This window comes from Danio rerio, chromosome 4 (assembly GCF_052040795.2).
Source record: "Danio rerio strain M-AB ecotype USA chromosome 4, GRCz13ab, whole genome shotgun sequence".
Lineage (NCBI taxonomy): Eukaryota > Metazoa > Chordata > Actinopteri > Cypriniformes > Danionidae > Danio > Danio rerio.
In genome coordinates, this window is record NC_141024.2 from 72,250,010 (window position 1) to 72,267,339 (window position 17,330).

At 26.8% G+C, this 17,330-nt stretch overlaps 1 protein-coding gene across 2 annotated transcripts in view; it reads left to right on the top strand.

The window, feature by feature from the left end:
• The window catches only part of trim24 (tripartite motif containing 24), a 63,288-nt gene that overhangs the window by 21,570 nt on the left and 24,388 nt on the right, over positions 1-17,330 (top strand). For both annotated transcript variants that reach the window (XR_015481931.2, NM_001002870.3), the window contains 7 exon segments: positions 2,525-2,641; positions 7,735-7,849; positions 9,892-10,038; positions 10,199-10,313; positions 13,928-14,292; positions 15,902-16,033; positions 16,309-16,423. Coding sequence is in view for 1 of the 2 variants with exons in the window: in NM_001002870.3 (NP_001002870.3) it covers positions 2,525-2,641; positions 7,735-7,849; positions 9,892-10,038; positions 10,199-10,313; positions 13,928-14,292; positions 15,902-16,033; positions 16,309-16,423 (1,106 nt within the window). In the remaining variant the exon portion in view is untranslated.

Below are 17,330 nucleotides of genomic sequence, written 5' to 3' on the forward strand. Positions count from 1 at the left end.
GTTGAGTGTGTGAAGTGTCCATCATTACACACTTCATTTTAGCGGCTGAATGAGCGCATCATCCGGGTAATTAAAGTGCACTTATTATTTTGAGAGTTTTTAATGTGAACGCACTACTTACACTATTTATACTACAAAATGGCGTAAAATAGTGCATAAGTATGCGATTTGGGACGCAGCTATAGGTTCCTATCAGGGTACACACACCGGCGCCGCAAGTCGGCGGCTGTCGGCGGCGCCCGGCGACGGCTCAGGACGCAGTTCATTTTTTAGCCGCGCCACGGAGGCCATCTGATTAGTTTCATGTTAAATATCATTCGAATGTGCGCGTCTGGTGTGCGATACTTTAAACTGTCATGTACGCGCCGTGTCGCGGCGCCGAGCGGCGCTTCTGGTGTGCGACCTGCTTAATTGTCTCATCCACCCCACAAAACAAACACTCTTTTCCCACCACTGGATTAAGGTGTGCCACGTGCCTGTTTGTAGCTATAGCCCCGTGCATTAATCTCCATTGCAAGTCTGCAGTTCGTTTCTCAACAGGCTGTTTATACGATTCAGAGCGAGAGAGAGAGAGAGATGGAGTAGGCTACTTTCATTCTCAAACACACACAGCGAAATTGTGCACAGTTCATGAGTATTAAGTAGTTAAAGCGCTGTAAATACTCGCGATCGCCTCCCTCGCGACAGAGCGCATATGAGGTAAATGACGTCAGTAATAACCGGTTATGATTATTACTGAACCCGATACCGAATTGTCCGCGTCTGCATCGCGGTGCACCGAAGAAACGATTACTTTTGACACCCCTACTAAAATGTTTTTTTTTTCAGAGAGGCCTTTGTTAAATTCAACATGGCTTAAAACGGTTTGACCTAAATTGTTCTAGCTAGCATATGTTAGTTTTCGATTGGTTCATTCACATAATCTGATTTTATTATATCCGATATTTGTAATTCTTTAATTGATTTCAATATAGCTTAGGCCACAGGTGTCAAACTCAGTTCCAGAAGGGCCGCAGCTCTGCACAGTTTAGTTCCAACCCTAATTAAACACACCTGTAACTAATTACTTTGTGTCCAATTACACTGACATCTACTCATTTAAAACCTGAAGACCGGCTTTCTGTGTCCTGTGAAACTCAACATTTCATAGGGGGAAATCTCCCAATCTGTTTTTGTGCGCGTGTGTGCGAACATTTAAAGATGCATATTTGTTTATTAATTATTCCATTTAGTTTATCTGTTTTTATTTATTTATTTATTTATTTATTTATTTATTTATTTATTTATTTATTTATTTATTTATTTATCTGTTTATTTATTTATTTATTTATCTCTTTGTCTGTTTTTATTTATTTGTTTATTTATTTATCTGTATGTTTATCTATCTTTTTTATTTGTCTGTTTTGTTCATTAATTTATGTTTATTTATTTATTTATTTATTTATTTATTTATTTATCTGTTTGCCTGTTTTATTTATTTATTTATTTATATGTGCGTTTGTTTATTTATCTGTTTGTTTTTATTTATTTAGCTTTTTTATTTATCTGTTTAAATTAATTTGTTAATTTATTTATCAGTTTATCTGTATTTACTTATTTTTGTTTATGTATTTATTTATATATTTATCAGTTTTTTATTTACTGTATATTTATGTATCTGTTTTATTTATTTATTTGTTCATTTATTTGTTTTATTTATTTATTTATCCATGTTTATTTATCTGTATGTTTATTTATTTATTTATCTGTTTTTATATATTTATGTATTTATTGATCTGTGTTTATTTATTTATTTTAATTTATTTATCTGTATATTTATTTATTTGTTTATTTATCTGTATGTTTATTTATTCATGTATTTATATGTTTGTTTGTTTGTTTGTTATTTATTTATTTTTTTGTTTATTGTTTGTTTTTTTTAGCCTTTGTATTTATCTGTTTAAATAATTTATTTATTTATCTGTTTATCGGTTTATATTTATTTATTTAATTATTTATTTATCTATTTTTATTTATTTACTTATTTACTTATTTATTTATACTTTTCTGTTTTATTTATCTCATTTATTTAAATAAAAAATTAAATAAAGGCATAGTAACACGTCCAAATCACTAGCCATGACTCTTGATGACACACTGAGGTCTGAGAGATATGATTGCTTTGTGTAAGAAATTGAACAATATTTACAGTGTTATTATATTTAATCCACAGCCTGGTCAAACAGTTATTGTGAGTGTAGTTTGATTGTAGTCTGCTCACTTCGAGGACTAAAGCACGAGGCGGCACACTTGGACAATTGGACAGTTTGTTGATTGATATTGGTGATTGTGTCTTCAGCTTTCTCTACATTCACACATGCGCCGAGACCTGTTTGAACATGTTTGAGTGAACTACCCTTTTATTTCTTCTTCTTACTTCTGAAATTCTAACATTGTCTCTGCTCAGCGTCTGTTCTATTGATGTTCACTGCTTTAACATTGTTTGACTGAACACCGCAGCTAACAGAAGCTTTTTCTTACTCAGTTATCAGTTTCTGGAAGATGCGTATAGGAATCACAAGGAGCATCTGGAAAACATGACTTGCCAACTTCAAGAAAAGAAGAAAGCCATAGAGGACGTCACTAACACCATTAACAATGGGTACCTTTCTTTCTTTCTTTCTTTCTTTCTTTCTTTCTTTCTTTCTTTCTTTCTTTCTTTCTTTCTTTCTTTCTTTCTTTCTTTCTTTCTTTCTTTCTTTCTTTCTTTCAATTAATTTTAATTTATGTAATATTTATGGATGTGTTGATCTTAAATCGTTTATTTATCTATTTGTCTGTTTTATTTATTTATCTGTTTAATTAATTAACCTGTCTATATTTATTTATTTATAGGTATGTTTATTTATCTGTTTTATTCATTTATTTATGTATTTATATATTTATCTGTTTATTTTTGTTTTATTATTTTATTTATCTGAGTTTATATATCAGTTTTATTTATATATTTATTTATTAATTCATGTATGTTTATTTATTTATTTATTTATTTATGTATTAATCTATGCTTATTTATCTGTTTCATTTATTTATTTATTCATTCATCTGTTTATTTGTTATATTCATTTTTCTATGTTTATTTATGTTTTATTTTTTTATTTCTAAGTTTATTTATCTGTTTTATTTATTTATCTATGTTTATTTGTTTTATTTATCTGTTTATTTTTTATTCATGCGTCTTTATGTTTTATTTATTTATTTATTCATTCATTTTGTCTATGTTTATTTATCTGTTTTATTAATTTATTTGTCTGTTTTATTTATTTATTTATCTTTGTTTATTTTTGTTTGATCTATTTATTTGTTTATTATTTATTTATTTATTTATTTATCTATGTTTATGTTTTATTTATTTGTTTATTTATCAATGTTTATTTATTATTTATTTATTTATTTTTCTAATAAATTTATTTAAACACATTTATATGTGTTTATTTTTATTTATTTGTGTTTATCTATTTTATTTATTTATCTATTTTTATTTGTTTATCTATGTTTATCCATTTGTTAATCAGTTTATTTATGTTTTTTATTTATTTATTTATTTATTCATTTATTTTATCTATGTTTATTTGTCTGTTTTATTTATTTATCTGTTTTATTTATTTATTTATCTTTGTTTATTTTTGTTTTATTTAAATATTTGTTTATTATTTATTTATTTATGTATTTATCTATGTTTATGTTTTATTTATTTAATTATTTGTTTATCTATGTTTATTTATCTGTTTTATTTATTTACTCATTTGTTTATTTATCTATTTATCTGGGGCCTGTTTCAGAAAGGAGGTTAAGTGAAAACTCAGAGTATTTTAACCCTGAAATGAGAGAAACTCTGGGTTTTCCGTTTCAAAATGGCAGGTTTGTTAAACTCGAGAAAGCAGGGTAAGTCAAGCCTGTTTCTGAAAGAAAGGTAACTTTAACTCAGAGTCAGTTACCGTGGTAACTTACTCTGTGAAGCTAACCTGGTCCGGAGCAGGTTTTATTCTCTAAACTCTGAGTTTCTGTCAGTCTCCTTCCCTTTTTTAAAGATGAAGCGTAATTCTCACCTTAGCCTTACATTTCCACACACCTATTTTAGAGCTCATTTTGGAGATGTGCATGAAAACGATTGATGAAAACGTCATGATTCACATCACTTTTGAAAATATGCATAATAAAACATGTGCATAACTGAGTAGGTTAAACTTTTATTTGATAAGATGCACATAAACTACTAAGTGCACTTAACAAATTACAGTATGTGCATTAAAAAAAAGGTTTGTTAGAGATGATGATGAAAATGTGTGTGAATGGACAAACCAGCTGACTGAGCACACTGCAGAACATCTTAAATGTTGTTTTGGTCATTCTAAAATGCCTGAACTGTTTCAGTATTAGTGTATATTATTAATCACCTCTGAGCGTTAGGAGCGTGTCAAGTCTCCGCGTCTCATGGCAACAAACGCCCCCACGTGTTCATTGTGTGTCAGCATTGTCGTCTGAGGCGCAAGTACATTTATTAAATAAAAAATCATTGACGCAGCTTCTTCTACCACAGTAAATTCTGTTTTTACTGTTGGCGCAAGTTAATCAGGAAGTGACGATTTTGTTCTCTTTGACTTGTTGGATAAAAACTCTGCTTTATTCGCATCTTTTAGGCGTTATTCCAGTTTTGCACAAATTTAATGTATATATTTGGATAGAAACATAGATATTGCCTACATTTTTGTCACACATAAATAATTAGCTTAAACTTTTACATGTACTGTTACTAGATTAATGGGATTACTTCTTTCTAAAAGGTATTTTTAGCACTGCTTACCTTCTTAATGTTATATCAGCCTCTATCACTTGATCAATAAAAAGGCAGACACACAAGTGCACTGTTAAATCTATTAAAACTGATAAACGTGTATAAAAGTTTAGAAAAAAAGTATAAATGTCACACATTACATTACTTATTTTATTATACTTAAATATTTAAATATTTTAAATTAAAAATTACGCATTAACTTGAGCAGCTGTTTTCTCACGCTAACTGTCTGTTTCACTGATGGTTGCTTCTTTTTAAATATATACGCTCATATTTGCTATAACTTTGCATGAGCAGATCAAGTTCAGCCGGAGAAAGAAATGCTGATCTCTTTTTTTAAGATGTTGCCAGGATCACTCGTAATATCTGCGCTCCATTTATAATGTCTTTTTAAAGTCACGGTGTGCGCGCTTAACTCTGAGTTGGTCTACTCAAAGTTGATTGACCTAACTCAGATCAGCTGTTCTGAAACCGAAAACTCAGAGTTTTTAATCTCTTGGTAAATCAACTCAGAGTTCAAGTTTAACCTCTGAGTTGTTTGAACCTCCTTACTGAAACAGGCCCCTGTTTGTCTGTTTTTATTTACTCATTTGTTTATTTATCTGTTTGTCTGTTTTTATTTACTCATTTGTTTATTTATCTGTTTGTCTGTTTTTATTTACTCATTTGTTTATTTATCTGTTTGTCTGTTTTTATTTACTCATTTGTTTATTTATCTGTTTGTCTGTTTTTATTTACTCATTTGTTTATTTATCTGTTTGTCTGTTTTTATTTATTCATTTGTTTATTTATCTGTTTGTCTGTTTTTATTTATTCATTTGTTTATTTATCTGTTTGTCTGTTTTTATTTACTCATTTGTTTATTTATCTGTTTGTCTGTTTTTATTTATTCATTTGTTTATTTATCTGTTTGTCTGTTTTTATTTACTCATTTGTTTATTTATCTGTTTGTCTGTTTTTATTTACTCATTTGTTTATTTATCTGTTTGTCTGTTTTTATTTATTCATTTGTTTATTTATCTGTTTGTCTGTTTTTATTTATTCATTTGTTTATTTATCTGTTTGTCTGTTTTTATTTATTCATTTGTTTATTTATCTGTTTGTCTGTTTTTATTTATTCATTTGTTTATTTATCTGTTTGTCTGTTTTTATTTACTCATTTGTTTATTTATCTGTTTGTCTGTTTTTATTTATTCATTTGTTTATTTATCTGTTTGTCTGTTTTTATTTACTCATTTGTTTATTTATCTGTTTGTCTGTTTTTATTTACTCATTTGTTTATTTATCTGTTTGTCTGTTTTTATTTATTCATTTGTTTATTTATCTGTTTGTCTGTTTTTATTTATTCATTTGTTTATTTATCTGTTTGTCTGTTTTTATTTATTCATTTGTTTATTTATCTGTTTGTCTGTTTTTATTTATTCATTTGTTTATTTATCTGTTTGTCTGTTTTTATTTATTCATTTGTTTATTTATCTGTTTGTCTGTTTTTATTTATTCATTTGTTTATTTATCTGTTTGTCTGTTTTTATTTATTCATTTGTTTATTTATCTATTTATCTGTGTCTGTGTGTTTTTATTTATTTGTTTGTTTATTAATTTGTCTCTTTGATACATTTATTTATCTGTTTATCTTTTTATTTATTTACTTTTTTATTTTTTATTATCTCTTTTTTTTTAAATCATATTGTTTGTTTATCTATTTATTTATTTACTCATAATTCATTTCATTTCGTAAAAGTAACTTTTTTTCCGTGAGTTGAAATTGTAATTACAGCACATATCAATCATTTTCAGCCCTTTATAGGGCACTCCACCACACTGGAGTGGAACTGGGTGACCTTTAAACGTTTTAAGGCTTTTATAGTTTGCACTAAATGATCAATGCCATTGTTACTGTATATAGTTGTTGGACCGATAAAAGGTTAAGCAAAAAGCTAATTAAAATGCTTTCTGAAAATGATTAGAAATGGTATCTGTTTACTTGTAAGTCATTAACCAACACCACAGAGCCATTAACATGCAAAGACGACGGAATTTGATTGAAATATTACAAAAAAACTTAAACATTTGTTTATCTGTTATATATGTTACAGATAAGATAACATATAGATAAACAGATATGTTAATCTGTTTATTACTTTATTTATTTATTTATCTATTTATTTATCTATTAATCTGTTTATATGTTTATTTATTTATTTATTCATTTGTTTTTTATCCGTTTTGTTTATTTATTTATTTGTTTATTCATTTATTTATTTATGTTCATTTATCTGTTTTATTTATTTATTTATTTATTTATCTATTTATTTATCTATTAATCTGTTTATATGTTTATTTATGTATTTATTCATTTGTTTTTTATCTGTTTTGTTTATTTATTTGTTTATTCATTTATTTATTTATGTTCATTTATCTGTTTTATTTATTTATTTATTTACCTATTTATTTATCTATTAATCTGTTTATATGTTTATTTATTTATTTATTCATTTGTTTTTTATCTGTTTTGTTTATTTATTTATTTGTTTATTCATTTATTTATTTATGTTCATTTATCAGTTTTATTTATTTATTTATTTATTTATTTATTTATTTATCTTTTTTGTTTAGTTTAAATAATTATTTATTTATTTATTCATCTGTTTATCTGTTTATTTATCTGTTTTTGTTTAAAAATGTATTATTTAAAATGCAAGTAATTATTTTATGCTCAATGGATAAATACAGATTATTCTGAAGATGCGTTTCTTTCTGCTGAGTCAGTCTGATCCTTTCAGTTAAATCTGCAGTTTTACATTTTTGAAGGTTTGACAAATCTTAAATATCCAGAAGCGAGTGATTAAGCGTGTTTTCATACATTTTTTTTTATTATATGTTCTTCAATGCATGTCCAGTCTTCAGCAAGTGGATGAGAATCGCAAGACTGTGGCTAATGAGATCAAAAAGTCCATCTGCAATCTCATCATGGAGATCAACCGGAAGGGGAAGTTATTGGTCAACCAGCTGGAGGTATTTTTGCTTCATTTCACATCTAAGGTGTGTGTTCGGCTTCTGTGCTGCAGAGGAAAGCAGCTAAATGTCAGTTGTTGTGTGTGTGTGGGGGGGTTTTTTGAGCACTGCTCACAATTGTTTTAAAGCATCTTCACAGAAAGTCATGTCATTAATGTCTTCAGTGCGCGAGGGTGATGTAGTAAAGGGATGTTCCCAAGTAAACAATTCAAGTCATGAAGGAGCACGAAGAGGCCGGCTGGAGTGTCTCTACATTTCTAAATTATTTGCAAACAATATGGCTTATAGATTATCGGACATATTTGCCGGATTCCCTCCGCGCTGAGTGACAACTACTGTGATAATGTCAGTTGTTGAATGACTTCAGGTTATTGGACATCAACGTCGACTTCAATAAAGCAACAACACACAAATGTTTAGCAACACGACTTTATTTCGTATTTATTTGCAGAAAATGCATGTACACCTGCTAATTATATGCTTATTTATGTTTATTTATTTATTTATTTGTTTATTTAATTATTTATTTATCTGTTTTTTTATATTTAGTTATCTATCTATTTATTGATCTATATAATTAATTAATTAATTTATTTATTTATGTTGATTTATCGGTTTTGTTTTTATTTGTTTTTATTTTATTGAATTAATTTATTTATCTATCTGTTTTATTTATTTATTTATTTATTTATTTATCTATCTATTTATTAATAAACTTTATTTATTTATTTATGTTTATTTATCTGTTTTGTTTTTATTTACTTATTTTTTGTTTATTTTCTGTTTATTTATCTGTTTTGTTTATTTAATTATTTTTATATTTATTTGTTTATTCATTATATGTTTATCTGTTTATTACTTTATTTATTTATTTATTTATTTATCTATTTATTTATCTATTAATCTGTTTATATGTTTATTTATTTATTTATTCATTTGTTTTTTTATTTGTTTTGTTTATTTATTTATTTGTTTATTCATTTATTTATTTATGTTCATTTATCTGTTTTATTTATTTATTTGTCTTTTTTGTTTAGTTTAAATAATTATTTATTTATTTATTCATCTGTTTATCTGTTTATTTATCTGTTTTATAAATTTATAAATTTATTTACTTATTTATTTATTTGTTTGTTTGTTTTGTTTATTTATATCATTATTTATTTATACATCTGTTTATCTGTTTATTTATCTGTTTTATTTACTCATTTATTTATCTGTTTTGTTTATTTATATCATTATTTATTTATTCATCTGTTTATCGGTTTATTTATGTTTTATTAATTAATTTATTTATTTATGTGTTTGTTTATTTATCAGTTTTTTTATTTATTTATCTGTTTTATTTATTTATTTTTGTATCTATATATTTATTCATTTATCTGTATATCTGTTTATTTATCTCTTTTATTTATATATATATATTTATTTTTTATTTATTTCCTTTTCATTGATCTGTTTTATTTATTAATTAATTTATTTGCTTATATATATATATATATATATATATATATATATATATATATATATATATATATATATATATATATATATATATATATAAGCAAATAAATAACAAATATTTTTTTATCTGTGTTTACTTATCAGTTTGATTCATTTATCTATCTATCTATTTATTTATTTATTTATTTATGTTTTATTTATTTATCTGTTTGTCTGTATTTATCTGTGTTTATTTATTGGTTTTATTTATTCATTTATTCATTTGCTTCATTTATTTAACTATCTGTTTGTATGTTTTTATTTATTAGTTTATTTATCTATTTTATTTATTTATTTGTATTTATTTATTTATTAATCTTTTTGTCTATTTTCCATCATCAAAATACACCCTATGTTTGTTGTGAACACACACCCTCTAGTGTAGAAAATTACATACTGTGCCTTCAAGTACAGCAAAGCTCATGGTGATGTTTTGGTCTAGAAGTGTGCCTCAGCTGTTAGGCTGCCATTTGATGTCCAGTGTGAGTTTGTGTCCAATGTCTCGTTCTGACATGTTTACGTTCGACATGTTTGTTTAGGCCATCACAAAAGACCATGAAATCCTCCTGAAAAAACAACAGCAGGATGTGACGTCGCTCTCCACACATCTGGATCATGTGATCAACTTCACAAAATGGGCCACAGCCAGTAACAGTGGAACAGCCCTCCTGTACTGTAAGAGACTGGTAAGAGTCTTTATAAGTGCACATCAATACATCTTCGTGTTTATATACAAACATAAATAAATATGGGTGAATCTGAGTTGTTTTGATTGTGTAACTGACAATAATGAGCACTAGTAAATAAATCTGTATCACAGCGTTCTGCGTCTTCTTTCTCTCTCAGATTACATGCCAAATTCAGTACCTCATGAGAGCAAAGTGCAACATCTCCTATGTTCCCCAGAGCTTGGTGCGCTTCCAGTGTCGCTCTGCCTTTTGGGCCTCAAACGTGGATCTGGGTAAGACACTTGCAGAAACAAGTCGTGTCCATTCAATGCAGTGTTTCTGTTGTGAATAATAAATGAATATTAAGTCAAGTCATTCATTTATTATTTTATTTATTTATTCATTCATTCATTCATTCATTCATTTGTTTATTAATTCATTCATTCATTCATGCTTTTATTTATTTATTCATTCAATCATTTATTCATTCATTTATTTATTCATTTATTTATTCTTCATTCATTCATTTATTTATTCATTTATTCATTTATTTATTCATTAATTTATTCATTAATTTATTCATTTATTCATTCATTCATTCGTTTATTTATTTATTCATTCAATCATTCAATCGGTTATTTTTTCATTAATTCATTAATTTGTTCATTCATTCATTCATTCATTCTTTTATTCATTTATTCATTCATTCATTTGTTTATTAATTCATTCATTCATTTATTTATTTATTCATTCAATCATTTATTCATTCATTTATTTATTCATTTATTTATTCTTCATTCATTTATTTATTTATTCATTTATTCATTAATTTATTCATTAATTTATTCATTCATTCATTTGTTTATTTATTTATTCATTCAATCATTCAATCGTTTATTTTTTCATTAATTCATTAATTTGTTCATTCATTCATTCTTTTATTCATTTATTCATTCATTCATTTGTTTATTTATTCATTCATTCAATCATGTATTCATTCATTTATTCATTCATTTAATTATTAATTCATTTATTTATTCGTTCATTTATTAATTTACTTATTTGTTCATCATTCATTTATTAATTTATTTATTCATTCATTCATTTATTTATTTGTTCATTCAGTTATTCATTTATTTATTCATTTATTCATTCATTCATTCATTTATTTATTCATTCTTTCATTTATTATTTTATTCATTCATTCGTTTATTTATTCATTCATTCAATCATTCATTCATTCATTCATTTATTTGTTTGTTTAATAATTCATTAATTTATTATTTTATTCATTCATTCATTTGTTTATTTATTCATTAAATCATTCATTCATTCATTAATTTTATTTATTCTGTAGAAGTCCATCTATTAGCCCAATGACGAAACTAACAGCATGGTCGAAGGTTTAATGCATGTAAGCCTTTTCTAGTGCTTCTGAAAAGAATTTTATTATTTATTAGAATTTATTTATATTCGTTTTTTAGCTCCGAATTCAATCTGACTCCAATTTCAATGATCCTAAAATTTAGATTGTATTTCTAATTGTAAGAACGGATCACATTCATCATTTATGATTTAATTTAGAGTTTTGATATTTTCTGAGGTCCGATATTCTAATTGTACGTTCATTAGGGACCAACATCGCTCAGAGTTCCACGCCCCGGGTTTGCGCATCTTCTCGCGGACAATATGTGGACACTCTGAAAATAGTCAGAGGATGCAGAATTAACTATATTTGAATAAGCTGGTCGCATTACACTTACCTAGTCTTAAAAAAACAGATCCTTAGCCAAGCCCATACAACTTGCTACTTCCAGTGGTTAAACGATTAACAGATCTACATGTTATCGGCACGCTATGGCTAACAATAATCAAATGCGCCTATTAATCAATTCAATTATGCCACAATAAAGGTAATGAAGACTCCTCTAATCTACTGGATACAATGAAATTGCAAAACTCCAGAATTAATCAAAACCTAACATTTTATTTGTCAGGTAAAATTGTGTTCTGCCAATTACATAATAAATCATCAGGAAGCCAATTCAGAGATGAGACTAACAATATAACATCCATTAATCAAAGACAAATCAAAGAGTTATAGATGCATACCTGACCAGAGAAATACATTGCAGCATAAGTCTCAGAGATGCTGCAATGGGGTGTCTTTTTACAAGATCTCCCCCCGTCCTAAAGCACATCTTACCTTATATACTCAATATCGAAAACAAACAGCCATAAATTCAAGACAATAGAGGTGTTACAGAAACCCTGGCCTGGTGAATTTGAGGACTTAACCATCTCTGAGGAGGGAGAGCATCTTATCAAGATCTTATAGAAGTCAAAAACCAAATCAACATATACCAGTAAAATATTACTGTAAAATTAAGACCACTTTACCAATCACACAGAGACATTTAAAATGATACCAAACATGAATATAGTGATGCAAGATAAACCATATTAAAACCTTGAACATTTTATGTGAAATGTGCTCTAATCAGAAGGTGACATAAGGGTCAAGAAGGGGGGTTTAAGTGGAAGGAGATGGGTGACTTCTTCGCATTACCCCCTGCTGTAGAGTAGCTCTGTTTCTCCAGCCTGTGTTTGCATTGTCAACAGTGATTTGAATAGAGCAGTGGAACAGTTGGTTTCTTCATCACTTCTCAGATTAGAACATGCATTGGAACATTGCATCTTGTCTCATGAAATTCCATAACAGTTCTCGTGGTCTGATATTTTGGATTTTTACAATTCATTCATTCATTTATTATTTTATTTATTCATTAATTTGTTTATTCATTCATTCATTCATTTGTTTATTTATTCATTCACTCATTTATTATTTTATTCATTCATTCATTTGTTTATTTATTTATTCAATCATCCATTCATTTATTCATTCATTCGTTCGTTCGTTCGTTTGTTTATTTATTTATTTATTTATTTATTTATTTATTCATTCATTCAATCATTCATTTGTTTATTTATTCATTCATTTACATTCATTTATTTATTATTTTATTTATTCATTAATTTGTTTATTCATTCATTCATTCTTTTATTTATTCATTTATTAATTTCTTTATTTATTCATTCAATTATTTATTCATTCATTTATCTATTAATTTATTTGTTCATTTATAAATTTACTTATTTGTTCATCATTTATTTATTTATTCATTCATTTATTTATTTGTTCATTCAGTTATTCATTTATTTATTCATTTATTCATTCTTCATTCATTCATTTATTTGTTTATTCATTTTTTCATTTATTTATTTATTTATTTATTTATTTATTTATTTATTCATTCAGTTATTTATTTATCCATTCATTCAGTTATTTATTCATTCATTCTTCATTCATTCATTAATTATTAATTCATTTTTTATTTATTCATTGTTTTATTCATTTAGTTATTTATTTATTTATTTATCCATTCATTCAGTTATTTATTCATTAATTAATTAAATATTTATTCATTTTTTATTTATTAATTTTTTATTCATTTATTTATTTTATTTATTATTATATATTTTTATTTTAATTATATTTTATTTATTTATTCATTTATTCATTCATTTATTCATTCATTTATTTATTTATTTATTTATTTGCCAAGTGCTGTTTAATGGATAATTTTTTAACCACATTTATAAACACAATCATTTGAATAACTTGTTTCTAATAATTGCTTTCTTTAGTGTTTTTCATGATGACAGTATTTAATAATTTACTAGTTATTTTGCAAGATACTAGTATGCAGCTTAAAGTGCTCTTTAATTAGGATATTAATATTGACCTTATACATTTTAAAAGAAGTAAGACTTTCTGTAGAAGAAGAATATATCATAGCAAATACAGTGAAAATCTGTTAAACATCACCTTTGAATGTTTCGTCAGGCTCTTTAGTCGTGGAGAAAACTCCAGTCCGTCATCCCAGTGGCCCCCAGCCGTTCCCCTTCCAGCAGATGAACCCGGGGCCCCGAGCGGAGACCCTCCAGCAGCAGCAACAGCAGCAGAGGCAGAGCACACTGGCCCAGCTGCAGATGCAGGTGGAGAAACTCTCTCAGCACAACAGCCGCCATCACTCGCCCAATCAGTGGACCTGGTACCCAGGCATGCGTCTGCCAGGACCACCCCCTCCACACAGACCCCTGCAGGGCGGGTCGCCATCTCAGACTTTGCCTAACATGCCTCACCACGGCCGGCGCTACGGTGCCCGCAGCCCGCCACCTATGCTTCAGCCCTCCAACCTACCTCCACAGGTGACTTTTATTTTATATATTATATACAGTTGATGTTGGAATTTATTACAGAGGTTCAGGCTTCAGCTAACATCCCCATAAAACGTCCTGTCCGCACTCGTGCAGTTCCTGACAGAAGCGGCGGCGCTCATGTGACGCTGCACTTGTTCCTCATGTGATGTTGAGTCTATCATATGACATAAATATGACACAAAGACTCACACAAGTGCACTCAGAGACACCTTGAAGCATAAAACTGCACTCTGTTGGCCACGTCACACATCATATCATATATAATGAAGATCATCAAAACTTTAATGCGCTATTATATCATATTATATTATATTATATTATATTATATTTTATTATATTATATTTTATTTTATTATATTTTATTTTATTTTTTATAATATATTATTTGATTTTATATTTTATTTTATTATATTATATTTTATTTTTTATTGTATGTTATATTATATTATATTTTATCATATTATATTATATTATTTTATATTATATTTTATTAGATTATTTTATATTCGATTTTATTAGATTATTTTATATTAAATAATATTATTTTATATCATGTTATATTATTTTTATATTATATTATATTATATTTTATTATATGTTATAATATTTATTGTATTAAATTATATAATATTTTATTTTATTATATTATATTATATTAATTATATTATATTTTATTATATTATATTATATTATTTTATAATTATATTATATTATATTATATTTTATTAGATTATTTTATATTATATTTTATTAGATTATTTTATATTAAATAATATTATTTTGTTATTTTATTTTACATTATATTATATTTTATCATATTATATTATATTATAATTTATTATATTATATTATTTTATACTATATTATTTTATATCATGTTATATTATTTTATATTATATTTTAATATATTATATTATTTTATACTATATTATATTTTATTATATTATATAATATATATGATATATATTTAAACAATTTTATTTTACATTATTTTATATTATATTATATATTTTTTAATTGTTTTATTTTAAATTATAATATATTACATTATTTTATAATATTCATATTTAATTGATTTAAAGGGACAGTTCACCCTCTAAAATGAATATTCTGTAATCATTTAGTCAGTGTACATTTTTAAAATCTTCTGTTCACATGAAAAAAGAAGATATTCTGAAGAAAGCTGCTTACTGGCACCCATCAACTACCACAACAGGAAAAATAAATACTGTGAAAGTCAGTAGTGCCGAAACTGCAATTTGAAGGCTTAATTTATTCAAGTAAGCAAAGTTACTTTAATTAGGCAAGTCATTAGACAACAGTGACTTGTTCTGTAGACAATCTTAAGGGGGCTAATACTATTGACCTTTAAATTGTTTGCTTTTATTCCAGCCAAGCTAATAGAAATAAGACTTTCTCCAGAAAAAAAACGTCAAATTTCACAGCAAGGTGTACAATTTTAACTTCAACTGTAATGAAACGTTTATTTTACAGTATTATTAAGATGCCCCTTTCACAAACATCTGATTCAAAATTCCGACTGGTATTGTGAGATTAGTTGTGTAATCTGGAACTTTCTGTTTGCTCTCTCTTCAAGACTCTGAGGGGCCTCATCAACAATCCCACCTACCCTCCCAAACCAGTGGAAGTTCTGCCTAGAGGACGTTTTCCACAAGCTGCTGCCTACTCCAGCGGAGGGCCGCTGCCCTCTCCAAACACACTGCAGCAGGTCAGCACATTTACAACTACTCTGACCATGTTTCTAGTAAATCTGAGGCAAGTGTGTATTATACAGTGTGTGTATGTGTATATATGTTTATACGCCCTATCATACATAATCTGGTGTAAGCAAAATAATCTTGATTTAGATTTGGAATTTGGACATAACGTTTTTAAAAACAATCTCACTTACGGTATTCGTTAGATCGTGGCAGTTTTTAAATAAAAATAAAACGTCATGTGCGACATTTTCAGCTTCAAATAATGCAAATTGACCTTTTTCAGCAAAACATGCAGGCCACGTCATACCTGAACCGGAGATGTGACCCCAGCGCACTGATGTCTGCGCAGAGACCCAGCTACACTCACACACACCTCTCTATGCCCACTGAGACAGCTGGTAGAGTACAGCTTATCTGCAGCAATCAATGCCTGGCGTGTGTTTTGTAGGTGCCATAGAATGCATTGATGAAATGTTAAATTGCTCTCTGATGTCTAAATCGAAGGTAAAAGGCTTGGGTAACTGCAAAAACATCCCCAGATGCTGTTTTATGGGTTCATTTCTAACCATAAGAGTTGGCCCTAATATGAGATGAACGCTTTGACCTTATTTGGAAGGGTCATGAATATTAAATTGTGAATCTAATTAGTGAGTGACATGTCTTTACGCCGACAGAAATTTGTTTTACCCTGAGTTTACCCTGAAGATGAAAAATGTATTTTTAAAAAATTAATTTATTAATTTTTAAGCCTTGTGGCTATATAAAATAGTGTTGTCTATACTGGAAATCTGTGCCAATCGATACTGGCATTGAAAAAACGTCCATTTCCCTCAAACATTTGAGCACTGGAGTGCGTTCTTAAACAGCGCTGATTGGCCATTGTGTTCAGGTGCTCAACAGAAATGGCTGTGATTGGCCGTGAAGGTCATCAGTTCACCAAACCCACCTCTGTTTATTATCTGTAATATTACAGAATATTCATTTTAGAGGGTGAACTGTCCCTTTAAATCAATTAAATATGAATATTATAATATAATATAATATAATATAATATAATATAATTAATATGATATAATGTGAAATAAAATACTTTCAAATAATATAATATAACATAATATAAAATAATATAATAAAATAACATAATATAAAATAATATAATAAAATAACATAATATAAAATAATATAATATAACATGATATAAAATATTGTAATATAATATAAAATACTATAACATGATATAATATAATATAAAATAATATAATATAAAATAATATAATAAAATATAATATAATTTAATATAAAATA